Source organism: Diaphorina citri, unplaced genomic scaffold (genome assembly GCF_000475195.1).
Source record: "Diaphorina citri unplaced genomic scaffold, Diaci psyllid genome assembly version 1.1 scaffold553, whole genome shotgun sequence".
Classification (NCBI taxonomy): domain Eukaryota; kingdom Metazoa; phylum Arthropoda; class Insecta; order Hemiptera; family Psyllidae; genus Diaphorina; species Diaphorina citri.
The window spans coordinates 142,453-151,938 of record NW_007377987.1 but is presented as its reverse complement, the minus strand read 5'-3'; the positions used below and the strand labels follow the sequence as shown (position 1 = coordinate 151,938).

The window sequence follows — 9,486 nt, the reverse complement described above, 5'->3', positions numbered from 1 at the left end:
ACTCGGACTAGAAGAGGTTACTGTGAGTTGTGAGGAGGCGGGTATAGCTTGTCCTTTATGAATAAAATATGCATCACAATTCGAGTTAAAATATGCATCACAATCCGAGTTAAAATATGCATCACAATCCGAGTTAAAATATGCATCACAATCAAAGTGTTTCTCTAGCTAGCCTATTCCAGGCCCCACTCGGACTAGAAGAGGTTACTGTGAGTTGTGAGGAGGCGGGTATAGCTTGTCCTTTATGAATAAAATATGCATCACTATCCGAGTTCAAAGTGTTTCTACAATCCGAGTTAAAATATGCATCACAATCAAAGTGTTTCTCTAGCCAGCCTAGTTAGCTTGGTTGGTAGTGCGTCTGCCTTGTAAGCGCTAGGCCGCGGGTTCGATTCCCGCCCGGGGCGGATTTTATCCTGATGGGATAATGTTCGTTCTCGGAACGGCTGGCTTTTTCCTATCCTGTCTTCCTTCTCTCTTCGATTTCGGGACGATAAGACCATAGCAGTTACAGTTCCCTCTGTCAAACCTCTTTAAAAAAAGTGTTTCTCTCCTTCCCACAGGTTGGCATGTCTATGTTCTACTCTACTATTGCTACCGCTGCTGGCCGTGGATAAAATGTCCGGAGTATATGCTCGCTGTCATCTAGCAGGTAAATATTGAACGCCCTGCGGAAACGGCCGGAAAATATAGGTAGTCGTCCCTTCAACGACCAAAGATAAATTCAAACGTGAATTGACCAAGAGTTACAATTAGCACTTTATGCCCTTTATCTTTATTATTTCGAATCAGGAATTCAGGACTAGAAGGGGTCAAAATACGCTATGGGAGAATTGCGAGACAGAAACAGAGAGAGTACATTACCCTCAATAAAGGGGAAGAACAAAGAAGGAGACAGAAAAAGAGGGAGAGAAAGACAGTAGACACATGTAGACATGGGTACATGTATGTATATTATCTAATTAGAAAGAATTACGACACCAAAATTACTTTTCCTTGTCGCAAGAAATTTCACTAGTTTCTTTCCTACTTTGTCTCCCATTATCTTTTTTTATCTCTCTCCCTCTACCTTTCACTTCATCGCACTTTCTCGCTTTCCCCATCTTCATTATAAATCCCTCTTTCCCTCTCTGTTTCTTCTCTCTCCCCTCCCTCTTCTCTTTCCCATCCCGTTTTCCTTCTCTCTTCCCTTTCCTCCACAGTCTCACATAATACTGTCTACATTTCTTTCCTTTCACTGGTAATTAGTTCTTTATGTAAATGGGGTTTTGTTGGCATCAGTATTTTGTATGCTAAGCCATACACGTCTTCAGGTTGAAATTCGAGAACGACTAATTTCGAAACGAAGGGCGTTCACCTTAACTTTGCTAGGGTAGTAAACCGATTACTGATTTTGCAAGACCGGGGGAAAGAAAATTGAATGAAGAAGCTATTTAAATAATAATACCCTTAAGTTATTCGCAGTAGGTACCTACTATCTTCGTATATATTATACATATGTATACTAACAGCAAAGTATTGTTGGTTATAATAAGTACTTTTGTAAAAATAATAATAATAAACAAACAAACAAAGTAAGGGAAGTAATACAAAATACAAGTATTAAGTACAAATGTATTGGTTAAAATCTAGCGTAAGAAAAATAGGTTTCATGTCAACAAAATCATAAATCCAATACCCATGATTTGAGATGTATGGACAACATAGTAGAGAAATACGCAATGAAGAAGAAGTTAGAACATGTAATGAAAATACAATAAAGAAAATACTCGTAGATGGAGACAAAAAAGAAATTTCACTAGTTTCTTTCCTACTTTGTCTCCCATTATCTTTTTTTATCTCTCTCCCTCTACCTTTCACTTCATCGCACTTTCTCACTTTCCCCATCTTCATTATAAATCCCTCTTTCCCTCTCTGTTTCTTCTCTCTCCCCTCCCTCTTCTCTTTCCCATTCGTCGGTGGTGTAGTGGTCAAGGCGCTCGCCTGGTAAACAGGAGGGCGTGGGTTCAATCCCAGCCGAGGTATGGAATTTCATCCTCATTTATTTGAGACAAGCAGGCTCCGCCCGCTTGCGCGTGGCTGAGGCATGGCCGTATGCATAGGGGCATGGCCGTAGGTGACTGTAACGTACCGTACTGTATACCTAATTTGAGAATTTGACCACAATAATAGTAGTCCTACTGCGGGATTAAAGGGACTTTTCAATCCTATGCGAGCAGTATAAATAAGCACTATTATTATTATTCTCCCCAGGGCAACCTCCGTGGCCGAGTGGGTATCACACTAGGCTTGCACGCAGGAGGTCCCGGGTTCGATTCCCGGCGGGACCGAGGTTTTTTTTCGGCTCTGTGCTTGGAATTCGGGGTGCACTCAACTTCGTGAGGACAATTGAGTAGCTACTTAGAGAGAAACATTTATTTCAATATATTCAAATAAAGCGGCTGCCAGTCTTCTGCTGGTCGCAGATCACAGCAAAAACATCATTCAATTTGAAATCATCAAACATCAATTCTCGTAGCGACCAGTGGCTTCATTACCAGTGTAAAAAGATTATTGAAATATGGAAGTTCATTGCAAAGGAGGCAATTAGTAATGTTGTGATATCCACAAAAGTTGTGAAAAAGCTCTCTGCTTTACCACAAAGTAATTGAGATTTGATTCTCGCCAGGTGTTCGAATATTTGAAATATTCCTCGCCCACGGTCTGTTCTTGGCTTGTTATAATCTTCTCAACATCGCTAGCATGCTCACTATCTATTTCACCTTCTATTGGACACCTAGAGGTTCAGTGTGGTTATCCTACGTTCTGCTCAATGTGGAGGGACTCTCTGGTATTGTGCTCGGTAAGCGTGGTATTGTAATAGGTAAGAAGTGAAAGGCCCTTGCCTTTAGGGTCAGTCCAATTTGAAGAAACCATTTACCTACTGGTGGAAATTAGCCAAATCTACGTAGGCGTCTAGGTCCATTTTTCGACATTTTAATGTATCTGCGCTTGTACGTCACAAGTGCTTAAACTGGTTGGACCTCACCCCCCCTCCCCCAAATAATTTGGTTATATTTTAAGGTGGTAATACCTTCACTATCTACAGTGGAACGCAAGCTGACCCTGACACACTCCTCAAAAGTTTCTATCCCCCTATTTTTTGAGATCGGCCAATTTAAATAATGGTTTTTTGGAGTCGTGACGTCAGAGTTTAGTAGTGAATTAACTTACATATGGTAAATGCACATGAGACATTTTCGATAAACCTGCTCTGGTCAAGACTCGAACCCGCGTTCTCTTACTTACCAGGAATGTTGCGTTTCAGGTTTGCTGATCGTGGTGGTGACGGACAGTGTTACTCAATGCACTAGTTTCCTCATCGTGTACATCATAGCCATGTTCTCATTCACAGGTAAACTCACTTCCACTTCTATCTTGTTGAACGAAACAAGCGAGTTGGTAGTTTTAACTCGACAATATTCCCATTAGTTTGTCTGTTTGTGTCACCGTAACTCTCGAAACGCCCAGTTTCGATAAAATTGGCAAATTTGTCCTACCAGTTCAACACATAAAGAACATTCGCTCTCGAAGACTGAATTGCTTGTTTGAAAAATGGGTATTTCAATCTCCGTTTATTTTGAAGCTAGTCTTTTTGACAGCAAGTAGGTAGAATGCTGGTTAGGGTTAGCTGTTCTCCCCCCTGTTTATAGTCCCACAGCCAGACGCTAGTCTACTCTCTGTTTAACGTCCCCTAGCTAGACAGGACGATAGTTGTCGTTGATTGCAGCTATTCCTGGTGGATAACTAGATACACTTGAGTTGGAAATTTCGGATGACACATATCGGTCAACAACTCAACAATAGTAGGTAGAATGTAGAATGTCACCTCATTGATGGGCAACAAGAGACACAGTGCTCCCAAGCAAGGTGCTGGGTCAACACGAGAACATTAAATTTAACATTAGATTCTAGAAACCCGTTCAAATATTATTTTGCAGTCGAATTTTTTGTCGATTGTGTAGGCATTAAACCCGCGGGACCTTCTCCATAGTAAGCAAGGGCTTGCAGTTGAAATATGGTCTATGCCAATCCATGAAGAGCATGGATGATGGAAATTAGTACCCTACACGCCATACACTTGAATTTAGACCACGCTACGCCACTGGTGCTGGATCAACACGAGAACATTAGAGTCTAGAAACCCGTTCAAATATTATTTTGCAGTCGAATTTTTTGTCGATTGTGTAGGCATTAAACCAGCGGGACCTTCTCCATAGTAAAAGCAAGGGCTTGCAGTTGAAATATAGATGGAGAGGAGAGAAACCTACAGTGGACATTTGCTGGAGCCCTGTTCTATTCTATCATTGTCATCACCACTATAGGTAAGTTCTATACACCTGGGGAACTATTTCCCGAACGGTTTTCCTCTCCAAATTAGAGATTAGTCTAGAAACCCGTTCAAATATTATTTTGCAGTCGAATTTTTTGTCGATTGTGTAGGCATTAAACCAGCGGGACCTTCTCCATAGTAAGCAAGGGCTTGCAGTTGAAATATAAGCACAATTCTTTTGTCGATGGTGTGGGCAACCCGAGATCTTCGGCATGTGCGTTACCTGCACTAGACTAACATTAACACATGTCATTCCTGCCGCAGGTTATATCTGGCCGGTAGAGGCTGTCTGGCCTCCCATCAAACCTCTCAGCTACATCCTTTTCCCCAACACCCTCATATCCGAAGCCTACCGCGCGGTTGAGTGGAAGAGCGCGAACATCTTACATCCGGAAGTGGTGCAGGCCATCTTGTATTCGGCCGCTTTCGTAGGTGTCCACTGTGTTATCCTGTGGCTCCTCATCAGGAAGAAAGCTTCGTTTACATCGACTTAGACTAGAGTCTAGCGGTTCCCAACCTTTTTTCTCCTGCGTACCCCTTGGGTACCCGGGTTTAATCTCACGTACCCCCGCCACCATCATAATGAGTACCGGGTACCCATACCTAGATTGATGTGTAATTGTGTACCATTACTATACTGGGTTCTAAACACTCTCAGTACCTTTTGGAAAAAAAATTCAGTACCTACTTCACTACCTTTTCGGACTGTACTTGCACTGATAAGCCGTCAATTTTCAAAATTTGCTTTTGTTATTTTTTGTCCGCCATTACGCAATTTGTTTTCGAGTACCGCGGAGGGTCTCTCACGTACCCTTCGTTGAGAATCGCTGACTTAGAGGAAACGCATCAAGTACTGTCCATCGATATTGTACACGATGTACAGTCCATATCACACATCAAGTGCAGTCGACATAAAGCTGTGTTCACACATAGTCGACGGCTGTTGATCGACGAGGTGAATCTATGTTGTCGATGCAGTGTGGACGGTTTCAGTCGACATCGATCGACGGCCGTCGACTTTATGTGAACACAGCTTTACCCACGATGTACAAAATTTGGCCAAAAAGGTTCAATTGGTCAACACTTGAAACACATTTTCTCAAAAGATTTTGGGCCTTGGGCCCGGTTAGATATCGCGAACGGCTTATCTGATTTTATTGAAATTTGGCTAACATGTTAGGCCCCTAAAGGACATTGGTTAATTGAATTTTGGACCGGATCGGCACTAAGGGGGCTCCTTAGAGGCCCCTTATCTGATTTCCACAGTTCACTGCACCATTATATTCATTAATATTTATGGGCATTAGAGTGAACTTTTGAGTTGTATGGCCGCCATACACGCCATACATACACGCTACGCCACTGCTTCAACGGTTGGGACGGAAATAGAGATTCAATTATGTAGATCAAAAATATCTACGGGCCCTGTTTCCAGATGATACGATTCGGCCGTTATTCCCGTCCAAAAGTCCGCTGTTTCGGGCTATACAGGGAAAAAGCTCAAAAGGACCTGGCGCTTCTCACGACTTTACCTTTATTCGCAGGTCGCTCAAATTTCGCAGACAGCTTCCAAGAGGCGTATATGATGATCTAAGGTTTAGGTTTAGCTCTAAGGGTCAGTTGGTAGAAAACGCCTCCGGCGTTAACCTCGCCTAGTGGTTACCTTCCACCCAAGAGTCTATCATTATTACTATTATTATTATTCAAGAAGGGGTTAATACTATCTTTTTGGATATTATTAAATAGTTTTTTTTTTTCACAAAATGTTTTTTGTCTGAACACATTGCTTTAGTCTTGCACCGTCCAATATGTTTTGTGTGGATTTTCTAGTTTTTAGTGTTTCTTACTCAAAATAAATATTCAAAACACAATGAAATCGTTTTCTAAATTATTCCTAATTTTAAGTTTTATTTCATACTAAATGATTAAACTTATTTTCCACGTTTACATGAAATAATGTGGACATTCTGTTTCAATATTTTATTTTAATTCATAGAGCAATCACACAAGTCGTTCCCAAAGTACTTATAACCTAGCTGGACTCGTAGAAAGTATTGTAGATAAATCTCGGATCAAAAAAAAAAAAATACATAGATAACAAACTCTCGAGACTTTCTTGGAAAGAATTAGTGGAGACGCCAAACTCCCAAAAGATGAGAAGTAAAAGATCTCAACAGATATTATAGTGACCTCCACTAAAATCCTTTAGCAGTTAGCTTCTACTCGAATTTTCGGTAAAGTCAGACTCACAGACATGACGATATTATGACAGTAGGTATAAAATAATAAAATTTCAAAAAAAACAGTGAGGTTATAATACAATGGTACAGAATAATGAAATATTAAATCATATTTGATAGTTTAATTGGAATCCATGTAAGCATCATTCTAGAAAAGTAAGAGAGATCTTCAAAATTGTACCCAGTTGAACAATAAAATGACTAAAGCAACAGTATGTAGAGAAGATGACATTGGAAGTTTATAATTTAATGAACGAGGCACAGCATAGTGGTTACCTGAGCTATTCTTTGTCATTTTAAATCCGAAAAGCACTGGCTGTACAATAATCTAGAATGATGTTTACATTTTATCTCATAGGGATACATATTCTACTCCTAGGGGAGTACATAGAGTGGGGGGAGGAGGGGGACTAGGGATATCCTCTGTGGAGGTAGCATCAGGCAAGGAGAGGATGGAAGCCCCGCCTGCCGTTACTCTAGGTCCCATGTTGTCATACTTGGGTCCGACCCTGACTAGACTACTAGGTTCAATGACCTTGCTCCTTGGTCTCCGTGGTAACGTGGCAAAGTAAGCAGGGTTCGTACCCGGCCCTGTGCCAACACTGACTGAACGGTGTGGCATGTCTATCAGATCAGGATACTTGGGAGGATCAGAACCAGGAGGTTCCTGACTGACAGACACAGATATGAATATGTTTCCATACGTACTGGTAGGAAGATGATTACTAGAAAACTCAGGAGGGGGAGGGAAGACAGAGACTTGTGGGTCCACAGCATGTGATTCTATGGTAATGTGTACTGGAGGCTGTTCCATGGCTAGAGATTGTTCAATGAGTTCCATATCAGGCTGTGAACCCAATGCCTCACAGCTACCAGTATGCCTATCAGTCGTAGTGATACTTACATCTAACAGTTTCTTCTCTTGATCATTGAAACTGACACTCTGTTTCATTTTACCTTTCCGCTTTCGCCGTTTGTTTTTATGTTCATGAGCACGACATACACAGAATGACATTCCTATGGATACAATCACTGACACGACACAAACACTGATCCCAAGAACTAACATGTACCACGAATCTGTTTTGCTCAACGTCGTGGCAAGATTTATTTCAGGAAGATCCAATGATATCTCGCCCGAGGCATTTCCTCTAATGTTTTCTGCATAGCATGTGTATTCTCCAGCATCCAAGTCTGTTACATTGAAAAGGGTAATACTCACACTCTTTTCAAACAGAGCATCACCCTCCTCTTCCTCCAGTAGATCAAAGCTACTGTTATGCAGCACTTGCCCGTTCAACAGCCACAGGATGGTAGGTTCAGGGTCACCATACACATAACAAGACATTGTCACATTACCCCCTGCCTCTCTAATGACCATGCTCTCTTTGATTGTAACATTGGGCGGACAAGCAAACTCTTGAGCTTTCACGTCATCCCAATGCTTTGTCTGCAACATCCCTGGCTCTGTGCAACTTAATGGATGAGAATATAATTTGGATTTTAACAACCAGTTGCGAAAACTTCGAAGATGGCAGTCACAACACCAGGGATTGCCATCAAGGGACAAAGTTTTCAGATTAGGAGTAGGGAAGAAAACAGATTCTGATAAATGTTTCAAACGATTGCCGTTCAGATTGAGTGACTCCAGAGCAGTCAGATGTATAAGAGCATCCTTGTGTACACTATGTATCTGACAATGCTGTAACTCTATTGTTTTCAAATAGGGTAGCTTTGGAAACTGTCCAGCTCTAAGTTCTGTAATAGGGTTCCCATTCAGGTACAGCACTTTCAAACGGTCATTACCCAGGAATGTGTCTTGATGTAACCATGCAATCTGATTGTCTGAAAGGTCAACTTCTACTAGAATAGTCAGATATTTGAATGTGTCCCTGTGTACTTCACGAATACCAGAGTTCTTTAGATAAATTCTCTGTAAATTCAACAGACCAATTGACTTGAACGCCTCCTTGGTGAGGTAAGAGATTTTGTTGTTGTTCAAATCTAAAACTTGAATATCGGAATCTAGAGTGGACGGTAAGGCAGTAAAGTTGGCGTCTTTGCAGAGGGCAGACTTCTTGCCTAATGTCCATTTGCAGCGACAGGTGTCGGGGCAATCAGTCCAATCTGGGGAGCCTGTGGTACCCAGGCAAGCAGCTAGCAGGATCACAACTACCGCTAGCATCCTGCAGCAATGTCGTCATCTTCGCTCAGGAAGTTGAGGACCCTGTGTGCATTTCACCATCACCCTCCCTGTAACATAAGAAAAAACATGGAACAATCATTACAAGGTCAACTTTAATAAAAACAATATTTTTGTAAGATGTTGAAAATATTTTAACACAAGGGTCGATAGTACAAAACTACTCAAAACAAGAGCACATCACAACTGTAGACTGATAAAGATAAGGTACGAGTAAAGGTCAGAAAAAATTCCAATACAAACACGAATTTTATTTAGTATGAAACGTATAAAGAGTAGGTATATGGTATAATAAGGTCTCACGTGTTTACCACGCAATAGTTCCCAGAAATGAAGCTCAGGCAAAATTGGTTAAAGCTTCCTCTGGTTATTTGTTAGCGGTCAAACTTCCTTGACTTGGCGGGGCGGAGCGCTACCGTGCTCCTTAATTTGGAAGGTGAAAGCTCGTCACAAATCACAAAAATCACAAAGCAGTTACTTGTTACAATGTAGCAAGCTAGTATTATTGTGATTGAATCATCATATCATCGAGGGTAAAATATCATGCCTTTTGCCTTGGCTGTGATTTGAACCTGTAATCTCCTGATAACCAGGTAGGCGTTTGGTCATAGTACAAAGCGACAGGCAAGTACACCATTTATATGACAATAAATACATAAGAGAAAATGTTG

The 9,486-nt window shown here is 41.3% G+C and overlaps 2 protein-coding genes across 2 annotated transcripts; one reads left to right on the top strand and one right to left on the bottom strand.

Annotated features, from left to right (window-relative positions):
- The first annotated feature begins 568 nt into the window (after nt 1-568).
- Nucleotides 569-5,082, top strand: LOC113467776. The gene is made up of 4 exons (XM_026824183.1): nt 569-652; nt 2,669-2,842; nt 3,308-3,394; nt 4,637-5,082. Exons 1-4 carry the CDS (start codon nt 619-621, stop codon nt 4,864-4,866), a joined length of 525 nt encoding a protein of 174 aa, XP_026679984.1. The 5' UTR covers nt 569-618; the 3' UTR covers nt 4,867-5,082.
- A 1,523-nt stretch (nt 5,083-6,605) lies between these two features.
- On the bottom strand, nt 6,606-8,895 carry LOC103509999 (immunoglobulin superfamily member 10). The gene has a single exon (XM_008474635.3). It carries the CDS (start codon nt 8,795-8,797, stop codon nt 6,965-6,967), a length of 1,833 nt encoding a protein of 610 aa, XP_008472857.1. The 5' UTR covers nt 8,798-8,895; the 3' UTR covers nt 6,606-6,964.
- Between the last annotated feature and the right edge of the window lie 591 nt (nt 8,896-9,486).

What these genes read in the sequence shown, in the direction of transcription:
- LOC113467776 (XM_026824183.1), top strand. Translation starts at nt 619, where the DNA reads ATGTCCGGAGTATATGCTCGCTGTCATCTAGCAG. An exon ending in TGCTCGCTGTCATCTAGCAG is followed by an intron (nt 653 to 2,668) that starts GTAAATATTGAA and finishes GATTCTCGCCAG; the next exon opens with GTGTTCGAATATTTGAAATA. An exon ending in AGCCATGTTCTCATTCACAG is followed by an intron (nt 3,395 to 4,636) that starts GTAAACTCACTT and finishes TTCCTGCCGCAG; the next exon opens with GTTATATCTGGCCGGTAGAG.
- LOC103509999 (XM_008474635.3), bottom strand. Translation starts at nt 8,797, where the DNA reads ATGCTAGCGGTAGTTGTGATCCTGCTAGCTGCTTGCCTGGGTACCACA.